We start from the raw sequence: 24,628 nt of genomic DNA on the forward strand, positions 1-24,628 counted from the left end.
AAAGTAACTGATGAGTGAATTATACTAATCAAAAGTCTTTTAAATGCCATCACATGTTGAAAATATATGACACACACAAGTGTTTGGGTTTTGATCCTGTCTGTGGATTTTTAGGTGGTAAATTCTAGCGATCAATGGGAATTCCCGTTTTTAACTTCTACTTTTTGTCTTAAAAACTTCTACCTAAATATCAAGCCAATCATCTAAGTACAGGTAACTAAGATAACCAAGATGAGTGAACTAAAAGAATGCTACAAACTAAGAATTCAAATTAAACTCTTTGCCTCCAATGACGACATGAGAGTCTTATGCATATGTGTTAAAGTTCCTCATTTGAGGATCTGGAGAAAAATTTATTCTTTTTTTCCTAATTTTCATTGTCTTATGATGACCTTGCCCTTCTTCCTCAGCCATACACACTCCTTGTACTCTTAGGGACTGGTTCAAGGTCTCTGAACCAGATCCTCCCCCTACCTCTCAATCCACGTGCAACATGGGTAGAAAGGGTCCTGCCTGCAGAAGTCAGATTGCACAGCACTGAGCATTTAGTAGGATCCCATTAAGTAGCTATTGATGGATTGAAGGCTCAGCCATCAAATACAGTGTTTGCACCAGGGGAGCACTCCATCCTGCTGAGAGGCTTCTTTGAGCAATCCTTTCCATGTATCCAGCCTAGGATGCTGGCATGGGTTAGAGCCCTAGGGAAATTCTGCTCACCAAAGACCAGGTAGACACTTAAGTAGCAGAAAGCCAGGAGGTGACCATGAATTGGGTGATGATGGCAGGGTTGTTCTGAAGACTGAGTAGGCTAAAGCAGGTAACTACTTAGAAATGCTCAGTTCATGTTATTACTAGTAATTCCATTCCCCCAACTCCTTTAAAGAGAATCATTTGATATGAATACTTCCTAGCTTATTTTTAAACACTAGTAAAAGAATGTCCCTATAGAGGCCCTTGTGCTATAGCAAATGATCAAACAGCAGCAGTGGGGAATTCAAGCATGCAATGAGAACAAAGTTAATGTGTTAAATATATGTGTGTGCATTTGTTTAAAAATACGATTGCTAAATAAAGGTGTGCTTATTGCCAAGAAAGTCTTCACAGGAGAGAATCTTGATATGGGTCAGTTCAAGACAATTGAATGTTTCCAGCAACCTGGAACTTCAAATGCGGAGGGATCCCCAGCAGCCCTCACTCAGTGTTGCAGTCACTTCATGCCAGATAAAACATGCTTTCAACACATTTCGCAATGGTCAAGATTCACGCTTGATGTCTATTCTATGCTTTCCCCCTGCTTGACTGGCACTGAAGGCTGTAAACTTGTTTACCTTACTATGACTTGCTCCTATCTCTCATGCTGATGGAAGGTTTTCCCTAGCCTCCCACCTCAACCCCTTACTCTGGACGGTTGATGTTATCCCTACCCACCCTGTTTGGTGATCAGAATTCATCTTACGGTGGAAATTTCGTCACTGTCATGCCCTTTTATGCTTAACTTTTGCAACAGTATCTTGGGCTAAATTGCCAGTTTCTCTTTAGGCAACCATTTAAAAACTCAATATTTTCCTCATTTCAATCCATTCTAATGGAAACAGTATTCCTCTTTGTTGGAATTGCCTAAATAGTCTGCTAATATGATATTTTTTATTCAAAATTGAACATAACTGCGACTCTTGTCAAAGTCCAGGGGAAAGAAGATTCTAGAAAGTGCCTATCTGGGGCGCCTGCGTGGCTCAGTGGGTTAAAGCCTCTCTGCCTTTGGCTCAGGTCATGATCTCAGGGTCCTGGGATCGAGTCCTGCATCAGGCTCTTTACTGGGCAGGGAACCTGCTTCCCCCTCTCTCTCTGCCTGCTTCTCTGCCTACTTGTGATCTCTATCTGTCAAATAAATAAATAAAATCTTAAAAAAAAAAAGAAGAAAGAAAGAAAGAAAGAAAGTGCCTATCAACATGCCTGTAGGGAGATCAACATTGGGAGGATGACAGATGAGCATTGACTAAGCATAATACTGCTTGTAATTTGGTAGGCCTCATTCTGGACTGCACTGCATCCCTTGGGCTGTGTGACTTCTGGGTTTCACTTCTTGAGGCCTCAGTTTTTCATCTTTAAATGAGGCATGTATTGGGCACATCTCAGCGGGAAACAGTCACTCCAGTGGAGTGGTTGAGGGGAGTTTAATGAAGGGACTGTATGCAAACCTGTGCACACAGTTAAGGGCCGAAATGAAAGATGGCGGGGCACTCCCAAGAAGTGAAGGTCATCTTTGCCTCACCTTGAATTAGAGAGGTAGGGAAAGAGATAATGCAGAGTATTAATATGGATTCTAGAAAGAGAGATTGAGAAGGCCATGTCTATGAGTTGTTATCCTGGTTAGAGAAATAGAACCACTATGCACCTGTGCTCAGACCTAGTGGTGGACAGACCAGTGGAATAAACAGCCTGATCTCCTTTTCTCTAACCACGTGTTCTTCTGTATCTCCCTTGCACTGAGCCCAAAAAAGGCAGAAGGTGAGAGATCCTGAATGACAACTCTAGAGAGACCAGCTAGCCTGGAAAGGAGCAGAGTAAGGAAAGGGTACAGAATGGACCTGGAAAGGGAAACAAAACCTCTGGCCAAGAGGGTTTAATAATATGAGTGGTTCCCAAATGCTAGCCCATGGATCCACATTGGTTTGTGATAACATCTCCACCCACAGCAAGGAAAAGACGGAAGTAAAAATTTTAAAAAATATTATGAATTTTTCATGAAACCAAATTTATCCCATTTAGAGAACTGTCCTTTATTCTGAGATTATGATCATTCTATATATTTTGGTGTTAAGAGGATGTTTCTTTAACAAATGATGGTGATAATATATGGAAATTATTCTTTTAGTGAATTTTCTTCAAAAAAAAAAAAAGAAAAGTTGGCAGTGTTATGAGATCTAATCCCAATTATTGTGGAGGTGGAAATTCTTGTGGAATCTTATGAAATCTAAAAGTATAGAGACCCTCTAAGTCATCTCTGTTAAATTATGAATTGAATGTTTATCAGGCAGTCTTTCCAGAACTATGGTCTCTGAATTCCTCTGGACCAAGCCCAACATGGACCTGTATTCAATATCAAGTTTCTGTAACAATGTGCAGGATACTACTTTTCTAGGAAAAAAAAAAAAAAAGAGAGAGAGAGAGCATTTCTAAAGGTCAACCTTCCATCCTGTGAAAGATTTAACTACTTTTTCATTTCTATAGCATCACTGATATAAAAAAAGAATAAAAGAAGAGGGATTCAAAAGGAATTGTTGACTCAGATATTAACTTATTAAAAGATTGTTGCCATGGAAGTTAAAGAGAAATGACCATATGACATTTGATAGCTTTGTAAATAACTTTAAAAAAATGGCTTACCGGAAACTCTTAACAAGCTAATTCTTGTTTTAATTCAGCTCAAAGCATTTCAACTCATTAAGTTAAAAAAGTATTTATTAAAGACTCACTCTTTGCCAGATATGATGCTAAACAATGGGAAAGTGAGCAGTAAGAAGACTGACAGTATTAATACCCTCACCAGAATTCTTAGCTTAGAATTTATCTCCAATACAAAAATCCTAGGATTTTAGTTTTAATGTAAAAATCAAAGAATGTCAGAAGTTTGGTGATTAATTTTATCTTTTTATGCTCATTCATAATATACAGTTCTTGGCTTTGGGGGCTTGTTCTTTTCTCTTTGATGAGTATTCTGGTGGATGTTAGAAAGAGGTGAGAGGCAGTACTAACCTGTTTTCAAGTATTCCAGATCTTTCTCAAATATATCACTTTATGGCTTCTTAGAGACTATGTATGTATAGTATCAGAGGAGAAGAGGGACCTAGGAAACAATATCAGAGGAGAAGAGGGACCTAGGAAACAATATGTATCTTCTGTTGTTCAAGGTCAAATTAACAGCAAAACAGGGACTGGTTTTCAGGTGTTCAGGTAAAAGGACTCCTGGATTTGCGTTCGTATTATGTTACAGAATTTGTTCTGTGACCCAAAATAACCCTCCATCATTTTCATTTTATGAGACAATTTCTTAGAACTGTGAGCATCACAAACCTCTTTTAGAACCTGATTATACCCATGAATTTTTATTAGAAAAAAAATGCAGATGCATATGTTGCTTGCACATGCACACATGATCACACATGCACACAGGCACATGACCACAATTTTGCACATAATTTTAGACTATTGAAGCATCTTCTTCAATGATATTCATGTGGCCCAAATTATGAATTCCTTGTTCAGGAATTCATTTTTATTCCAGCTACCTTTAATTTTTATTTTGAAATAAAATATCAAATTTTAATGAATGAGAGTATCACTGCATTCTGGCTGCCTCTACTGTTAGTCATGCAAATGAATAAAAAAAATAATCTTTTCTTCCTAAGGAAATGACCCAAATTCAAAACAAACAATATAGTTTCTCTTTCGGGTGGGGAAAGCAAGTAGCATGTCTTCCCAGGGGAACCTGATTCTAGTCACTGAAACCTCACAGCAACCAATGATAGATAACACATCCTATTGACCAAGAAGCAAACATTTTAATAATGTCTCTATATTTCCTTCATAATAAAAAGGACACAACAAGAGAATTTTCTATTAAAAACAAATTTTTATTTCTTTAAGAAATGAATGAGAGGAAAAAATAGGGTCTTAATGGATATAGAGTTTCAGCTTTGCAAAATGAAAAAGTTCTGAAGATCGGTTGCACAAAAATGTAAACACGCTTAACACTACTCAACTGCACATTTTAAAAATCATTAAAATGTGATACGGATTTTACGATTATTTTTAAAAGTAACAGTATAAAGCTAGTTATACAGCAGATAAATTATGGAGTGAATGAATTAGCTGACATTAAAATTAATTCAACTACTCTTTACCTACTTCACAGGATTGTTGTAAGAACAAAATGAAAAAATCTTGGATTTTGGTTTAATAAAAAAAAAACAGAAAATGCTATTTGTTTTTAAATCAAACTTTTGTTCAGTGGGACATGTAATAATACAAATACTTTTCCCATTAGTAAAGACAGTATTTTGAATAGCTGAATCTTTTTGTGACAGGATTATTTCTTTTTTCCACACATCATACTTGGGTTGAGATTTTGAGTCCTTTGGCATATTAACCAACAATGTTTTTAGGTTCCTACTGTATCCCAGTCTTTCAGGAAATGCACTTGCCTCTCAGAAGAAGGATTTTCAGCATGGTTTATGGGGGACGTTATGGCTTTTTATTTTTCAGATTGGCTGTGGCTTTTCAAACAGTTTTGAAAATAAATGATTTCTATACTGTGTATAATCAACAACAGTTTTGTGATTGTTCGGTGTATAGGTCATTTTTTTTTTTCCACCAGCGAATTTTAGGCTCCAAATAAATAAACTTAAAAAACAAAAAAAGCCAAAAAATTTAACTTTAATGGTAAGAACTTCTGTACTCTAATGATACTGTTCCAGAATTTAGCTAGAAGATCCTCAGTTGAACTTGATGTTCCATGAGAAACCTTTTCCATGAAAAGCCTTCCCCCACCCTAGCCCAGACTGGCATTTGCACAGACTCCTTTCCTTACCAGGATCTAAAGGAGAAATGTGTTATGAATCCTTTCAGATCAGATAAAAGTTCAGCAAGAGTTTCCATAGTACATTCCAACATGATAAGGTAAGCAGAGGACAGATGGGAGAGCTCTCTTTTGCTGTGAATTTCCACTTCTTTTAAGGTCCTCAGTCAAAATATGACTAAGAGGCATGGCCAGCATATCAAAGAAGAGGACACAGCATGCCCAACATTAGCTACTCAGTAGGCTTCACTTTCTCATCTCTGAAAGCAGACCATTATACCCAATTCATCTTGTACCCTGAGATAGCCATTTGTCATGCTGTTTTGATGGCCGATTGTCTTTCCCTGTTTGGATAATTTCCCATCTTATGAATCCCATCTCTCCAAAGTGGAAAAGTCAGGAATTCCCTCTCAAGCATCCTTTGCATCCAAAGTGTAGGCCTGTGACTCAGGCTCCATCAACCAGTTGCACCTCCTTGAGACTTCAAGGTGGACGAGAGTGGTATGAAAAAGGTAACAAATAGAATGGAATGGGGCTGGGTAGACAGGGTCATCATCCTGTTTGCAGAGGCTGCAGTGACAGAAGACTCAGAAGTAAGCCTCATATTCAGGGGATGTGACAAGTGATGTGGGGCCTATACCCTGTGGCGCCAGTGGTAGGTACCTCCCCAGAATCTAAGGTGGCTAACTGGCCGTGATCTCCAAGCGTGGTTCTCCAACTTTCCTAGAGAACCCATTGAAATACCTCATATCTTTTAGTAACTCATTTTTCCCTTCATATAAACTGGAATGAATTTTGTTCATTCAACCTCCATTTCCTCACCTCTAAAGATGGAGAAAATGTTAAGTCTGTGGGGGCTGCTGTAATAATTAAATTTAGGAATACTGAAAAATACTTAGTCTAGCCCCTGAGCCATAGAAGAAAGTTTTTTTCAAAGATCATCATCTTTTTAACCTCTAGGTTTTCAGGTTTCTAATGGGTAGCTTCTGGGATCTCACAGCCTCGGAAAGAGCTTAAGGGTTGATTACAAAGGCCAGCAACTCTTACAAACTCTAGTGGTCTTGGCATCATGTGACTATACCTAGACTGGTTATTCTTTCTTGGAAAAAGTAAATCATTATGCATAATGTAAGAGCAAGAATTTGAAGCATAGTACAAAAGGTTACTGCCTGTACCCTCTTCTGCCTGGTCAAGAAAGTTTTTACTATATCAGCTCAATTTCTTCCCTTCCTTAACTTTCTTGCTAGCCTGTTGTTTTGGGCTTTTGAAATGAAAAGAGGGAAGTAGAAGTGGAGCAAGAGGAAGCAAGTGTAATCTCTACACCCAACATGGGGCATGAAATCACAACCCAGACACCAAGAGTCATGTGCTCTTCCACTGAGCCAGCCAGTGTAAAAAGGCTAATACTGTGGAATCGACTAGAAATACAATACAATAGCAAAATTAATAATCTTCCTTCAGTCTCCTAGTATGTTGCCAAAGGTATTGAATCATTTTTCAAGGTGTAAAAGGGGAGACAGTATTTTTTATATTTTTGGCTTTCACTAAACATGGATGAGAATACTGCATTTTTTGTCTTCCATTCATAATGCCCAAAGAAAAGAAAATTGACAAAGGAATACATTGCCCAGTTTGTAGACAAATCAGAAAGTGAAGATGAAGAGTCCCACTCTTGAATGGTACTGTGCCCTGCACTGGCCATTAACCATATGTGGTTTTTGAGTGCTTGAGCTGTGGTTTGAACTGAGTTTGTATTGAACTGAGATGTAGTGTAAGTGCAAAACACACAAGATTTTGAAGACTTAGCACAATATATGACAATATAAGATATTTCAGTACACTTTTAAATTGGGTCCATGTTAAAATGACAGTATTTTGGATACATCAGGTTAAATGAAATATATTGTTAAAATTTGCTTTAACCTGGGCGCCTGGGTGGCTCAGTGGGTTAAAGCCTATGCCTTCGGCTCAGGTCATGATCTCAGGTCCTGGGATAGAGCCCCACACCAGGCTCTCTGCTCAGCAGGAAGTCTGCTTCCTCCTCTCTTTCTCTCTGCCTGCCTCTCTGCCTACTTGTGATCTCTGTCTGTCAAATAAATAAATAAAATCTTTTAAAAATTTTGCTTTAACCTATTTAAGTGTTTAATGTAGCTATTAGAAAATTTTAAATAACAGATATGGCTTGCAGTTTACTTATTTTGGACAGTGTAACTCTATAAACATTAATGTTGATAATAGAATTAATCATGCAAGTGAAATACACTATACATTTTCACCTCATAACTTCCTACAGACTTAGATGAATATCCTCAAACTCACAAATCAATGAATGAAAAACACATCTCTAAGGACTAAATAGGAAATAGGGTATTTTCTTAAAAGACAGAGTCTAACATAATTTTTTTTTAAAGATTTTATTTATTTATTCGACAGAGAGAGATTACAAGTAGGCGGAGAGGCAGGCAAAGAGAGAGAGAGGAGGAAGCAGGCCCCCTGCTGAGCAGAGAGCCCGATGTGGGACTCGATCCCAGGACCCTGAGATCATGACCTGAGCCAAAGGCAGCGCCTTAACCCACTGAGCCACCCAGGCGCCCCATAACATAATATTTTTTGACAAGAACTTGGACTTTCCTTTTTTACTAAGAGGATGGATAACCATAATTTCCCATCTTTTATGAGTTTATGTGCCACAGTTTTTACTAAATAACAAAGATATTTTCTATGTTTAAATTTTTTCAAATGTTTAATGAGTTTTTTTTTTTTTAACTATGCCTTTATTCTTCTGTAACTTATTTAAAAAGAACTTTAAAAAAACTTAGTTGGGTTTATTTGATCCAGATGGTAAATGATGACGATTTTTTTCCCTGTACACTAAGGGTTAGGAACTTGAGGAATTTAAAAGGTATCTTATGGGTACCAGACTGTTCTTTTTTTTTTTTTTTTCTATTTTCTTAATTTATTTGGGGGAGAGAGAGAGAGCATGAGTGGGGAATGGGGCGGAGGTTAGACCTCTGGACCCTGGGATCATGACCTGAGCCAAAGGCAGCTGCTTAACCAACTGGGCCACCCAGGAGCCCCGTTAACTGTTTTTTTTTAACCGCAACTCAGTCTTGAGATAGGACCGTTTCGATCTCAGCATTACATGTTTGGCAGCCATAAAGAAAGTTGTGGGAGACTTTTTTCTAGATTTTCAGGGACATGATCATCAAAAAAGAATGTCAGAACACATCTGAAGGCAAGAAGCCCAAATGCTGCTTTATTCAGAGGGAGAAAAATTAATACGATTCAGAATATAGTCACCATGGACATAGATAATTCTATTTTAAGGAAGATTCTGAGTAGAAAGAGCCCCTAGGGAAACCAGGCTGTTCTAGAATTTATAGCATTTTCCTTAGGCAGTTGAGGGAAGCAAAACAGGGCTTGCTCCTTTCCAAAGAATGTTCTGAACCACATTTAATTTAAAAATATCTTAAAATTTAATTTTCCTTTGCATTAAATGTATGATTCAGGAACATTTTCTTCCCTAAGTGAAAAACACAATATGTCCAGTTATTCAAAAACAAACACATGAGAATCATTCACGCATTTATTGAGCTCTTTTTATGTAGGACCTAGAGCTAAACCCCAGGGGAATAAAGATGAATTAATCAAATCTGTTACTCTGCAAGAGCTCATAATGTGATATATAGGTTGATAAAAGGAGGAGAGATAAAGTAGACTTCAATTTTATAAGGATAGGAAAGGAGGAAAAAGACAGGTATTGGCATCATCTCTGTGCCACAGATTATCTGTATATTATGTCCCAAAACTTCAGACATGATGAAAGGTATAAAAATAAAGTGAAAATCCTCCAGATTCCTACCACCCAGAGACTGCTGCATGCTGTGGACCAAATGTGTTCCCTGCCCACTGGAATTCATAAGTGGCAGTCTTGACTTCCAATGTTACAGGAGGTGTGGTGCCTGGGAAGCCATAGCGTTTCCATGTTCTCATCCTGGTGGGGTCCTCATGATAGGATTAGTGTCCTTAAAAGAATAAAGCAGAGTAGTCTGTCCCTCTGGTACCTTTCCTCTCTCTCCCTCTCCTTTCCTTCTCCCCTTTCTTTCCCCCGGCCCCTGCCTTCTCCCCAAGACAACAATATGAGAATACAATAAGCAGACAACCATCTTCAAGCCAGGACTTAGCCATGCTGACATCTTGATCTCTGACTTCTCAGCCACCAGAACTGTGTCTGGTGGGAAATAAATGTCTATTGTTGAAGTCACCCAATCCGCGGTATTTCATTATGGCAGCCCTAGCAGACCAAGACCACAGTTGGTGCATTACTTTCTGTTTTGGGTGTGAGTGTATGTGCATTACTTTCTAGACTTGTATATGTCTACTCGGGAGATGCATAATGTGTAAAACATCGATTCACAGTATACATGATTATATATGGCTAAATTGGAATAATTTGCAATTAGCAATGTGTCATAAGTATAACCTATATTTGAATGATAATGGATGTTCTATACTGTATTTATTTATTTATTTTTAAAGATTTTATTTATTTATCAGAGAGAGAGAGGGAAAGAGAGCGAGCACAGGCAGACAAAGTGGTAGGCAGAGGCAGAGGGAGAAGCAGGCTCCGTTGAGCAAGGAGCCCGATGTGGGACTCGATCCCAGGATGCTGGGATCATGACCTGAGCCAAAGGCAGCTGCTTAACCAACTGAGCCACCCAGGCGTCCCTATACTGTAATTTTTTAAAGTAAGTTCTACACCCAGCTTACAGCTTTAACTCATGACCCTGAGATCAAGAGTAACATGCTCTAATGACTAAGCTAGTGAAGCGCCCCCCATATTCTGTAATTTCTAGTTTAAAAATTACCATCTATTTAAAGGTCACAATAAATACTACTTTGTGAATATAATTTTCTCTACTGTTGGAGAACCCTGTAATAAGCATATTTATACATCCTTGTGGACTTATTTTTTATTTTCTTAATACAAATGTGAAAGTAGTTCCTGGATTTTGGAGAGTATATACTCTTTAAAGAGTATATACTTGATACATATTTCCTTTTTTTTTTTTTTAAGATTTTATTTATTTGACAGAGAGAGAGATCACAAGTAGGCAGAGAGACAGACAGAGAGAGAGAGGGGAGGAAGCAGGCTCCCTGCGGAGCAGAAAGCCCAACGCGGGGCTCGATCCCAGGACCCCGGGATCATGACCTGAGTCGAGGGCAGAGGCTTTAACCCACTGAACCACCCAGGTGCCCCTCGGTACATATTTCTGATAGCATCCCCCAAATTAACTACAGGAATCATATTTTTCATACAACTTTGCCAGTAATGACATTTTCAATACTTTTTTTTTAGGTATAAAAGACATACAATATTATGTTAGTTTCAGGTGTACAGTAAAGTGATTTGACATTTATGTACCTTGCCCAATGGCCACCACAATAAATCTAATTACTGTCACCTTAAAAAGTTAATACAATGTTATTGACTATATTTCCCATGCTGTACATTACATCCCTATAACTATTTTTTGTATCCACAAGTTTGGGTCCTGTTTTGTTTTGTTTCTTTGTTTCTTAGATCTCATGTATAAATGAAACCAAATGGTATTTGTCTTTCTCTGTCTGACTTACTTCACTTGGAATAGTAGCCTCAAGGTCCAACCATGTTGCTCAAATGGCAAAATTTCGTTTCCGATTTTTACGACTGAGTAATGTGTAATATATATGTAATGTAATATGTTATATATATATATATATATCTCACATATCACATGTATATATCATATATGGATATATACACATATATATATCACATATGAATAAAGAAAATGAGAGATATCTATCTAGATAGATATTTATAGATATCTATCTAGTCAAAGAAAATGAAAACACTAAACCACCTAAGTGCCCATCAAAGGATGAATGGATAAAGAAAGTGGGAGATATCTATCTATCCATTCATCCTTTGATGGGTGCTTAGGTTGTTTCCATATGTTGGCTATTATGAATAATGCTGCATTGGACATGTGCATGGCATATATCTTTTTGATTTAGTGTTTTCATTTTCTTTGAATAGATACCCATACTTATGTATGTTATACATAAGTTGACCATATATATGTGGATTATTTCAGGACTCTTTCTTGTTGGAAAACTCTTCATCTCTTCTTCAGATATGAATGATAAACTTGCTGGGTAGAATATTTTTAGTGAGAAGTTTTATGGTTTTGGGGTGTTTTTTGTTTTTTGTTTTTTGTTTTTTTCACTTTGTATATGTCATAACCCATTCTTTTCTGCCTTGCAAAGTTTCTGGTGAAAAAAGTGTCGATAGTCTTATGGTCTTTTCCTTGTACATAATAATCTGTCTTTCTCTTGCCGCTTTTAAGATTCTGTCTTCAACTGTCGACATTTTTATTTTAGTATGCTTTGGTGAGGCTCATTTGGTGTGGTTCATTTCATTTGAAACTCTCTAGAATACCTGAATCTGGATGTCTGTTTCCTTCATTAGGTTAGGGAAGATTTCATCTATCATTTATTTCTACAAATAAACTCTCTACACCATTCTCTCTTTTTATAGGACCTCTATAGTGGGAATGCTATTTTGCTTTATATTGTTGTAAAGGTCCCTTAAGTTATTTATTTTTCTAAAAATTCTTTTTTTTTTTTCTGCTTTGTGAGGTGAGTTCCACTGCCCTGTCTTCGAGCTCACTAATCTATTCTTCTACTTCTTCCAGTCTGCTATTGAATCCTCTAGCATGTTGTTCCCTTTGGTTATTGTCTTCCTCAGCTCTATGACTTCTATTTGGTACTTTAGTTTTTCTCTTTCTTTGTTGAAGTTCTCATTGCATTCAGCTGTTCTTTTCCTGAGTTCAGTGAGCATCTTTATGACCATTGTTTTGAATTCTTTATCAGGAGGGTTACTGATCTTCATATCACTAAGGTCTTTTTCTTTTGTTTGGAATATATTTCCCTATTCCCTCATTTTGCTCGACAGTTTGTGTTTGTTGCTATGTATTAGGCAGAACAGCTATATTTCTCTGTCTTGAAAGAGTGACCTTGTGAAGGTAATAATCCTTCTCTTTCAACTTGCCCAGCTCTCAGTTGTCTCTCGAACTTCTGTAATTGTTTTAACTGCCTGACTTATTCTTGATATGCCCCCATTGTTAGGTGTGTGTGTGTGAAGACTTATCAGTCATCCAAGGGAAGGAATCTTAATAGTACCTAGTTTCAGGTTGATTGGAATTCAGACTCCAGCATCAGCTTTTAAAGTGTGCCAATATACACAATTCTGTGGGACTAAAGTTGTAAACTCTGCTGACTTCCAGACCAGGAGATCTAACGGTGTTCCCTGGATAAGGGTTGCGAAAATCAGGGCTCCAGACAAGTGTGTAAGTCCCTTTCTGAGAAGTGTTTTGAGTCTTACTGAGGCCAAGTGGTACACAAGGATTATATCTCCCTACTTGCATTCCCTCGATTCACTTCCTTAGCCCTAGGTGTGTGGCCAACCTGAAGCCTCTTTGTCAGACCGAAGTTCCAGACTAAGAAAAGAAACATTTTTCAAGAAAGACTTAGGGTATGTTTCAACCCGCTGTCTATACAGTGCCCTCAGAGTGGTGCCTGATAAGAACTCTCTTTCTGGTTGCTGTGGTCCTGTGAAACTCTGGGTCATTCATCCTGAAGACCACCAGGTCATCAAGGAGTTTCCCCTGTGTGAACTGCATGCATACTCTGGCTTTAGTAAGCCTGCTAGAGAGTGTGGCAGAAAGGACTTCAGAAAGGTGGTGGGAAAATGGTTTGATTGTATACAGTAGGCTTTAGTAGTGCAGCAAAGGAGTGCCCTGTCTGTGAGAGCATCCTGGTTTTAGGCTAGGCATAGGAGAATGACACAACTGTTTGCACTCACCTGGCTGGAGCCAGGGATCTAGGGAGACTGCAACCAGCTGTGCTGTCCTGCCTCAGCAAATGTCCCAACTGCTCACCGTTGGCTGTACCACCAAGGCATAGGAGGGTACAGGATTTGAGCTCATCCACTTGCCCTAGCAGGCTATGTGGAAAGTGCAACAATGGTGTTCCTCAATACCTCTATCTCTGAGTAGTGTCTCAGATATCCCCTACCCACCCCCACCCCCCAGCCAATGCCTCAAGATCATTAAATAAATCTCCTTCACATATACTCTAGGTACTTTTCAAGCTATGTTTTCATTAGGTCTTGGGATGAGACCACATGTGAGCCCCCCAAAAGGGGAAATTTTAGTTTTTTCTGGCACTTTGGGATTCTTGGACATCTGCCCTGTTGATTTCCCAAGCTGGGTATACTGGCAGCCCATCTTTCCAGTGTAGATACCAGGAGCTGGGGTGCCCAGTGCAGAGTCCCAATACCTTGCTCCTCTAGGAGACATGCCTGTCTGATGAGATTCTTCCCTATTGTGTTTGTGGTAATTGGTGATAGGCTTATGAGACTATGTTTCTGCCTTTCCTACCCATATCTTTTGGTCCTTTTGATACTTTGCTTTAAAAAGTAGTTCATCTAGTGTTCAGATCTTTTCAGAGGGAAATGATTCATATGTAGCTATAGATTGGGTGTGTCTGTGGGAAGAGGTGAGTTCAGAGTATTACTATATTGCCATTACTATATTGCCCCTCATTCTGAATGCTTTTTATATCTGTCACACTAACAAGTAAATATGATAAATAAATTTTAAAAATTTTAGTATATTTGCCTTCTATTATTTGGATGTATTATATGATATTTGCAAATTTGGACATCTTACTAGATATCTGTATGTCCCAAAGACTTCTGTAAATTGTGATTTGTGTCCTTTGTCCATTTTCTTTTTTAAGGACTGATTTTTTTCTTCACTGGTTTATATGAGACCATAACACATTAGGGATATTATTTGTAATAGATGGTACAAATATTTTCTATTACTTATTTTGAATGTATATAAATGCCTCATAAATAGGTTGAAATAGTCAGAGACTAAATTAGCTTCTCATCCTTGTGTATTAATGCATAAATCTGTCCGAGGAGAGAATCAACCTTGTGAAGAAACAAACTCTAATCAAAACTTGGAGAAACATTCGATTTCTCTGAACTTCATTGAGTACAGATTATTAGCCATATTTTGAAATAACTAATTGACTGTGTTACTTGATCTAACACAAACAGTTCAGCTATTGACACAACGACCTGGGCTATTATTCCCAGCAGCAAATTTCAGTTTGACAAAACTATCAAAACAAATTAAGCCGATGTTATTCTATCTGCCTAATGAGACAGAGGGCAGCCAGAGGCCAAGCTTAATCCCTGAGAGCCTGCATCCTTGTGCTTCTCCCTCAGGGGTCACTCTTCCAGTCTCAAGGAGACACTCCTTTGGGAAAGGCTCCATTGAGTAACTGTCCTAGCCCTTTGGGAGGATATTCTTTTTCAGGGAAATTTTGAAGTTTTTTATTTTTCTTTAGACCACAGCAACTGAAGAGTGCTCTCAGAGTCAGACTGATGGATTAGATGGTCTGAAAACACACTTCCCCCTTGCCATGTCTTCCTCTGATCTAAACCTTCAGATTTGAGACACTGAGAAAATTTTACATGAAAATTAGGTTTATTCGGAATACTAAATCAAAGTAGCCCTGGAAGTAAATTAAATATGCACTTAAATTTTATCTATTTAAATATGTATACATTTAACTTCTACCCCATTTTTGTATTTCACAACTTCCTTCCTTCTATACATACAGACTTCTCAACATTTCCGCCCTCACAGAAAATAAAATGTGTCAGCACTACACAGCACAAATTGGCATGCTTTCCCCAAAGAGTGCCCGTTGTTTGAAACTCTTTGCCATTTGAAAGAGCCAAATGGAGAAAAAAATGTCATGGGCATTTGATGAAACAAATTTGCAGACACTCAAATGCTTCAGCCACTGATGCCTCTTGGGGAAATTCTGAAAAACATCCTATCTGTAAACAATCTGTTTCAGTGCCACATGTTTTTTAAATTTCTTTGCCTGTTGACATTTAAAAAAAAAAAAAAAAAAAGGAAAACATTTGCATGTGAAAACAGGACCTTTTGTTTCTTAAACATGTACTGTATCATAGAATTAAAACCAAATAGGTCATCTGGCCCAATTGCTTGTGAAGGATCATTTTCTAAAGAACTCTTCCCAGTGCTTTGGCCAACCTCATCTTGAACTGCTAAGATCTTTCTTATGGCCTATGTTCTCAAGTTAAAAGAACTTATTATTAAAATGAGAAATTCCAGAACGAATGTTTTCTCTTTTATCTATCTATAGCATTTCTTTTTCTTTTCCTTAGATTGGATTCTTTTTTTTTTTTTAAATAGTTTTATATTGCTGTAATTTTTGTCCATCAACATATTTCTGAAAATTCTCTAAGACTCGTGATACGATTTCACCTCCCCAGCTTCTGAAGCTGTTTTAAGCCACACGACTTCTTTGACTAATAAAATAGGAGAAGTGGTGCATTTAACTTCCAGCTTATGCCTCCTTCATTTGCTACCTGCGAGGACTGCAGAAGCGCATTCCTAGGTGATGTTTCCATTCAGAGGGTCTCTTAGTAACTATGATGAATAGAGTCCCTCTCCATCACACCTTGGATGGATGTTGTAAAGAAGAAATAAATTCTTCTGCTAAATAAAATATTAAGCCATTTGCCACCTGTAACTGATAGCCTGCAAAAAATTTTAATGACAAGCCAATTAAATTGAAATGAATGGAAGATTTGGTCTTTCTTGATAATAACCAAAGGAATAAATATCTTTCTCACTGACTAAGTCTAGCATCACTGCCACCACGTAACACACTAACGGATCTGAAATCTCTGTTGAAGTTGCTTATGTATAGCATTTAAGCTGTATAGTTTAGGTTAGATGAGCTTGAGATGGTTGTACAGGGACAGAGTGGGGATGAGGACAGGAGAAGATGGTATGAATCAGGCCTTCAATTATTACAAAATCTCAACATGAAAGAAACTGTATGACAGGTTGAATGATGGGTAAAAACTGCACCGGATATGTTATGTCACATCCCAGCCTCTAGGAAGATAACATTACTCTTCCAGAGAGAGTAATATTAGATACTATCTAGATAACTAGCAGTTATCCCCAGAAATAAAGACCCAATTTCTATACTATTTGTATTCTTTTATGGGGAGAAAATCCATATCAAATAAATGGATATTATCATACATTATTAAATATTTTGCTTCCTTAAATTCTGCAAACGTATATTCATTAAATCTTTTCTATGAAGGAATATTTCTCTGAAGGGCTATCGAAATGACAATGACAGCTTTTGTCTTGCCCTAAGTGACAGCACAGTGGCTGTTTTGCATTTCCTATGAATTTCCATTTGCAAAACCTTATGCATTAGGTTAGCCCTATTTTGATTTTGTGATTTTATTAGGTTAGGGACCCTGGGGAGCAGATTACTGGAGGTGGCTCTTGGGAGTGACACCTGTAAAGGAAGGGGAAGCAGAAATGCAATAGCAGCCTCAGCAATTCTGTGGGGGTTGTGAAGCAGGTCTGCCTTTCAGAATTGCCCTCTAAGGAAAGAGACCTGGTCTTGTCTTCAGTCTAAGGAAAGAGACTGGCCAACCAGTCGTTGGATACAAGATGATCTCATGAAGAGGGATGACCCTGGAGCATCAGAGCTCTTTCAGCTGAGGGAAATTCCTAGAGAGAGACTCAGCTTTGAGTCATCATCAAGCACAATGAACTCAAAATCAATCAATTGATCTAAATGTAAAACCTAAAACTAGAAGACTTCTGGAGGAAAACAAGAGAAAGTACTTGTGACCTTGGGCAAAGATTTCCTAGATCAGATACCAAATGCCTGATAAATGAAAGTACAAAGTGATAAATTAAACTTCATAAACATTAATAACTTCTGCCCTTCTAAAGACACTGTTAAGAGAATGAGAAGAGTAACCAGAGACTGGAGGAAGTAACTGCAAAACACATAATCTGAAAAATTACTTGTGTCTAGAATACATAAAGAACTTTAATCCAATAATAAATGATAAGAAAGGGACAAAAGGTTTCAATATATACTTCACCAAATAAGACATAAGGATGGCAAAGAAATACAAGAAAAAGCGCTCAACATCATTAGCTATTAAGGAGATGCCAATGCAAGCCATCCCGGGATAGGGCTACATCTATCAGAATAGCTGGAACTTAAAAGGCTGACCCCAACCAGGCTTGGAGAGAATGTGGATAAACTGAAACTCTTGACATGCTGGTGGAAATAGTAAAATGATACCACCACTTTGAAAACCAGTTTGATGGTTTTCAAGAAAATTAAAAGTATATCTACCATATGATTCAAGCACTTCACTCTTAGGTATTCACCCAAGAGAAAAGAAAGCATATGTCTACACAAACACCTGTATAGGAATGTTTATAGCAACTTTATCTGTAAGATTCAAACACCGGAAATAACCTAAATGTCAGCCAACAGGTGAAGGAATAAACAAACATACATTCAATACAGTGGGATACTATTCAATAAAAATGAATTATTGACACACACTACAACATAGATGAAGCTCAAAATAGTTTGGCCAAGTGGAAGAAGCCAGTAAAGGGGGTATGTACTGTGTACCTCCACTTATGTAAAGCTCAAGGAAACATAAAATAATATACAGTGACACAAAACAAACCAATGCTTCTTTGAGAATGATCTATAGGCAGGTAAGGAGAAGTGGGTGAGAGAGATGAGTATGAGAAACTCCTGGGGGTGATGGATAGTTTCCTTCTCTCTCTCTCTCTCTCTCTCTCTCTCTCTTTTTTCTTTAAGATTTTATTTATTTATTTCACAGAGAGAGAGTGATCACAAGTAGGTAGAGAAGCAGGCAGAGAGAGGAGGAAGCAGGCTTCCTGCTGAGCAGAGAGCCAGACCTGGGGCTGGATCCCAGGACCCTGAGATCATGACCTGAGCCGAAGGCAGAGGCTTAAACCACTAAGCCACCCAGGCGCCCCAATAGTTTCCTTCTCTTGACTGGTTTGTACATATGTCAAAAGTCAAGTTTACTTCAGTAAAAGAGAGACAGAAAGAAGGGAGGAAGAGAAGGAGGGAAGGTCGGAGGGAGGAAAGGAGAAAGAGTAAGGAAGGAAGGAAAGGAGGAAAGAAGGGAGGACAGGAAGGAAAGGAAGAGAGAAAAAAAAGAGAAGGAGAAAGAACAGAGGAAAGAAAGAAATCCAAAACAGAAAATTCTTTTTTTTTTTTTAAAGATTTTATTTATTTACTTGAGAGAGAGACAGTGAGAGAGAACATGAACGAGGAGAAGGTTAGAGAGAGAAGCAGACTCCCCATGGAGCTGGGAGTCCGATGTGGGACTCGATCCCGGGACTCCAGGATCATGACCTGAGCCGAAGGCAGTTGTCCAACCAACTGAGCCACCCAGGCGTCCCCAAAACAGAAAATTCTGTGACATCATTTCTCATGAATTAAAGTGGAAAATATATATATATATTTATATTTATCTCCAATTTTCTAGAATAGATACAAATCTTTGTTTAAATATACATAGAAATAGAGTTCTATATTGATCTCATTCTAAGAATAAATAGGAATATTTTCTTTAAATCATTTGAAATGGTCCTTTAAAACACCAGTGATATATTAACAAATGATTTGAAAGTTTGGTCCTTAATGGGAAGAATATTCTGAAAGCCATTTTAGAACATTAAAATTTAGAAATACGAGAATGCGATGAAATACCTGCTTCCTACAAACATAATGCTATATCATACCAAGTATTAAAAGAACAGATTTTATACAATTTCACACAATTTAAGGCATTGCTTGCCTTGCCCGTTTATCAAATGCAAAAACCTTTCAGCTACTCCAAAAGGTCATTTTGGAGAGCTGTCTTTCTATGTTGTGTGCTATGAATTTGACCTCACAAAAATTTTTAAAAAGGTGCTTTCATTTTTTTTGGCACCTAAGATGATTCTTTAATGAAGTCATCACTATATTGCAACTTGGAAGCTAAAGGGTTTGTGAGATTTTATAATAAGCTTAGTTTTGCACAATGGGCGAACTACTTCATACATATTCTAGCATTGATGAATTCAGGCCCACATCCTCACTTTTGGAGGATGTCACATAACCAGTGACATCATGTGTTTTACATAATTCATCTCCGTGTGTCACAGTTGGCAGGAATAGTTCAGACGGAGAAATCCTGAGCCAGGTATCCGGTTCAGGTCAAGCCTCCTTGCAATAGAATTTTTATTTCCTAAACAGCTTTGAATGAGATGATTTATATGTACTAGCTGCTCTCTGTCAGAAGATATTAAAATGCAGCAAAGGCAACAGTTTAAATAACATCTGCATCCTCCAACAGGCCCAGAAGAATAGGGTGCAGATAAACAGGGACAACCTGGCCCCTGAGTTGTGGATCTAAAAAAAAAAAAAAAAAAAAAAACTAACACCTCATTATACTGGGATGTTCCTCCTATCGGGTACACACATATTCCTTGGTCACTCAACAGCTGAAATCATTCCCCTCCTCCCCGAATCTCAATTTCTTAATTTCTAATGTGGTAATAATGAAAAGGAAAGTGTCAGTCAGCGAGTGATGATTCTGAAACCCACCACCCTCTGCTGCTGTAGGGAATCAGCGGGACGGCCTCTGTTGATGACCGAGGACTATACCTCGTGCTCAGTCCATTTGTTCTGTTTCAGACAATGATGACTGAGTGCTGTTTTGCTCTCACAGACTCTGTCCCGTGGACATAGATATAAACAAAGAAAGGCCAGTTCTCCCTCTAAGAATGTAGTTTACCAGGAGAGTCTAAAAATTAAAGTAGTGTTCAAAGAAGAGTATAGTAAAGACAAAATAGGGAGCTACCGCATCCAGATATCCAGATGGGAGGAGCTTGTTTCTATATGTGGGTGGTGCAGACGTCCTCACAGAATTCAACAGATTTCATTTTTCAGTGTCAATGTCTTGGGCGCAAGCAAACTGTCACTGTTTAAAAGAGGCATCTGGGATCCACCTGCAAGCTAGTGTGTATTGCCTGGTACACAGCAGAATGAGGCTCTGCTGAGCAACCATTCTGAGTTGCAAGACCTGAAAGGCATTGTGGGATGAGCAGACAGCACTAACTGTGGATGTCTTATGGCCTTGAGATCTCTAATTCTAACCTCCTCCAGCTAAATGTATTCTTTTGGAAATGTAAAAACACTGTAGAACCAGCTACGTGCAGCCCCAGGGCTCCCAACTGTATTAAATGTAAATTGAAAGCATTAGATTCTGAACTCCAGGAAGCTAATTGGGAGCCCTGGGCAGAAATCTTACATGTGGTAATTGGCACCTTGTCCTTTGCCATGTCATACGCAACCAACCAGAGGGTTATCTCTAGGGTGCTAATTGATTAGCATTGTTAGAGGGAAAGGCAGTAAATGGAATTGGTGAGCTGAAGTCTGTAAATTTCCAAAACTGCAATTTCACTGCTAATCCAAGGGTTCCAAGAGGAGAAACAAAATGGTTTCATATGGTACTGGTGAGTAATACTTTCTCTGTGGACAACAGAATTATAAACAGCTCCAACATATGTATTAAAAATCTTCATTATTAGGCTTTTTTTTTTTTTTTCCAACTGAAAGAAAAAGGCAATGTAGGATTAAAGGATCACTACGGTTAGTAAGTAGATTTTTAATAAAATCCATGTTCTACTAGTCTAAGCTGGCCTCCCTTGATGTCCATTTCTTTAACAAAACCCTCCTCCTGAAAATAAGTATGGATTTCAGAGATATAACCAGTCTGTCTGGGTCAGGATAAGTGAACGTAATTCAGAAAGAGATGTTAATGTTTTTGAAAAAATAAGGACAAGAATGGGCTTCTGGATATGCACTTCACTAGATCAGTGGTTCTTAGCTGGTGGTGCTGAGATGGGATAGGAGTGGTAGGGCAGAGCTGCTGAATCCAGAAAGAAATCAAGAAATCCAAGAGCAAAGTCCCCCCAGCCCACAGGGGAGCCCATTGGAATGCTATTGATTCTAAATAACTATACTTCAGTGCACCGGTAGGTACACCAACCATTTCCACAACCCAAACATCATATTCAAAGTAGAAGTTCATCATCCTGATTTTATGGGTGACATACAAGACCCTGAGAGCTTAAATGACTTGGTTATGGTCACATAGCTCGGAGGTGAGACACTTGGGCCTGATTCCTAGTCCTGTGATCTTTGTTCCATACCACACTGCTACAGGGAGTAGTTCCATTAGAGCTGACAGGGTTGTTCCAGAAATGTCTATAGTGGAGTCTAGGGGATCCTTACTAAAACTGAATCAGGGGTGTAAAGATAGCTTCTTTTTTCTTTTTTTAAAGATTTTATTTATTTATTTGAGAGAGAGAGAGAGTATGAGAAGGGGGAGGGTCAGAGGGAGAAGCAGACTCCCTGCCAAGCAGGGAGCCTGATGCGGGACTCGAGCCCAGGACTCCAGGATCATGACCTGAGCCGAAGGCAGTGGCTTAACCAACTGAGCCACCCAGGCGCCCAGCTTTTTTTTTTTTTTCTTTAAGAGAAATTCTCAAATTCTCTCATAAAAGTGGAGGACTAGTGTAATGCGCTCCCATCTCCCCATCACCCAGCCACAACATTTCTCAACAGCCTTCACACTTGCTCTCTGAGGCCGAGAGAGGTACAAGATGAGGCTCAAGGTAAAAAGAACCTCGCTGTCTGAGGGCATAAGAGAGCTCACAGAAGAGACAAGATCTCAAGGGTCAGAACTAAGTATGCCATCATCCCACTTGAAAGAGCATGAACTAGAAATATCTAGAATAGACTGTGATTTCACCCTTAGCCTAAATAAACCAGATAATGTGATTTACCCGGTCTGTACCTTGTTTGAATTCCAGAATTTCCTCACATACAAGCAAAGATTTTGGAGTAACCAGAATGTCTGTGATACTGTAGGGCCACACCACAGCACCCCTAACTTCCCTACTTCCCAGTAATATTGCTTAGTTGGCACTCTACCCACTTGGCCACATTCTACCAGACAAAAAGATATTCAATGCTTTATTTTTACAATCCTTACTAATAAAATGAGAAAGCAAACTATATCAGGAAAGTCTCAGCATTAATTAAAGAAGTTTCCGTTTTATTGACTATAATGCTTAAAAAAAAAAAGAATTCAGGCAAGCTTCATCTCTTACCGGTTTTTTGTTCCTTTGTTGCATATTTGATTCTGAACTTGTAGACGTGGTGCTGAAATAAAGTTAAGAGTTTAGAATTCCAAAATTTTATTTCAGGTGTGCACATACTTGTATACACACACACCCCCCACATCAAATAGATCTTTACACTGTGTCATTGAAGGTAATTGTTATAAAGTATTTCCTCCAAATGTCAATTTCTGAACTTTTCTAAAGGAAATCAAAACTATGGAATGTAAACTTCACTCAAAGAAGATAAAATAGCCTTTAAAGGTTCTCTTGAGAATAAGCAGTCTGAACAGTACAGTCTGTTCTGAAAACCTGCAAAATCTCTTATTTCAACTAAAAAAAGAAAAAGGAAAATGTGGAAGAAAGCATACCATCCTGCAAAACAGCAGATGTGGGGAGTTCTTTGTCTCCTACACTCTTGGTCACTCAATCTCTCTTTCTAGGATCATTTCCAGTAGTTTACAAACATGCTGTTATTTATTGCATCTTGAGCCCTCTTAACCCTTTACTTTCTGCTTGATTACCCTGAGCCCCTTTATAATGAGGATGTATTCTCACTGCCTCTCCTGTTTTCTGTTAAGGCAGCTCTGCATCCAGACTCTCACAAGCACTATTCCACAGAAACTGCACTTAATTCATCAGCGATCTCCACATCACTGTTGTAGTGATCATTTGTCACATCTCACTTTACTTGACAGCTTTTGACATGATTCATTGCTTCCTCTTTGACAGGCTCTCTGCACTTGGCTTCCAGGATGTCCTAAGGTCCCAGGTTTTCTTTCTGCCCTCCCCCTGCTGCTCCCTCTCAGTGTCCTTTGATGGTTCTTTCTCTCTCCCTGCACTCTCAGCTTTGGCATTACTCCAAGGCCTCCTCTCTCCTCTAGTCACATGTCATCCAACCTCTTGGCTTTAAATTCATCAAGATGGGAGTGCCTGGGTGGCTCAGTTGGGTAAGCATCTGCCTTTGGCTCAGGTCATGATCTTGGAGTCCTGGGATCAAGCCCTGTACTAGTTCCTTGCTTAGCAGGGAGCCTCCTTCTCCCTCTTCCTCTACTATTCCCACTGCTTGTGCCCTCTCGCTCTTTCTGGCAAATAAATAAATAAAATCTTTTTTAAAAATTAAAAAAATGGGGCACTTGGGTGGCTCAGTGGGTTAAGCCACTGCCTTCGGCTCAGGTCATGATCTCAGGGTCCTGGGATCGAGTCCCACATCGGGCTCTCTGCTCAGCGGGGAGCCTGCTTCCCTCTCTCTCTGCCTGTCTCTCTGCCTGCTTGTGATCTGTCTGTCAAATAAATAAATAAAATCTTTTTTAAAAATTAAAAAAATAAATAAATTCATCTGTATGCTAGTCACTGCCAAATATGCATTTCTAGACTTCTCCCTTGAATTCCAGATTCATTCATGCAATTGCCTTCTTGACATCTCCACTCTAAGATCTCTCTAATCATCATCTCCTCTCTAAGATCACTCTGAGATCTTTCTAATTGAGATCTCAGTTTCACCATTTCCAAACCTAACTCCTTATTTCTACCTCCAGTCTTCTGCTTGCAGTCTTCCCCATATCAGTTGATGATGACGGATTCCTTCCACTCACTCAGACTGACACCTTGACTTCTCTCTTTGTCTCAGAATCCATATCCAATACAACAGGAAACTCTTGGCTCTATAGTCACAGTATATCCAGTATCTGGCCAACTCACCATCTTCACTGCTAACACCCTGGTCCAACCCTCACACTACTATCAGCTCTTGCCTGGGTTATTTCATTAATCTCTTAAATGGTGCTCTCTGCTTCCAACTTCACCTACTATGTTCTATTTTCAGTACATTGACTATAAT

At 38.6% G+C, this 24,628-nt stretch overlaps 1 protein-coding gene across 6 annotated transcripts in view; it reads right to left on the reverse strand.

Annotated features, from left to right (window-relative positions):
- CCDC192 (coiled-coil domain containing 192) overlaps positions 1–24,628 on the reverse strand; it is a 198,013-nt gene that overhangs the window by 168,855 nt on the left and 4,530 nt on the right. For all 6 annotated transcript variants that reach the window (XR_014309555.1, XR_014309556.1, XM_082723100.1 and 3 more), the window contains exon 2: positions 22,780–22,831. Coding sequence is in view for 4 of the 6 variants with exons in the window: in XM_082723100.1 (XP_082579226.1) it covers positions 22,780–22,831 (52 nt within the window). In the remaining 2 variants the exon portion in view is untranslated. The remainder of the gene's footprint in view (positions 1–22,779; positions 22,832–24,628) is intronic.

The sequence above is a fragment of the Mustela nivalis genome (assembly GCF_964662115.1).
Source record: "Mustela nivalis genome assembly, chromosome: 3".
Lineage (NCBI taxonomy): Eukaryota > Metazoa > Chordata > Mammalia > Carnivora > Mustelidae > Mustela > Mustela nivalis.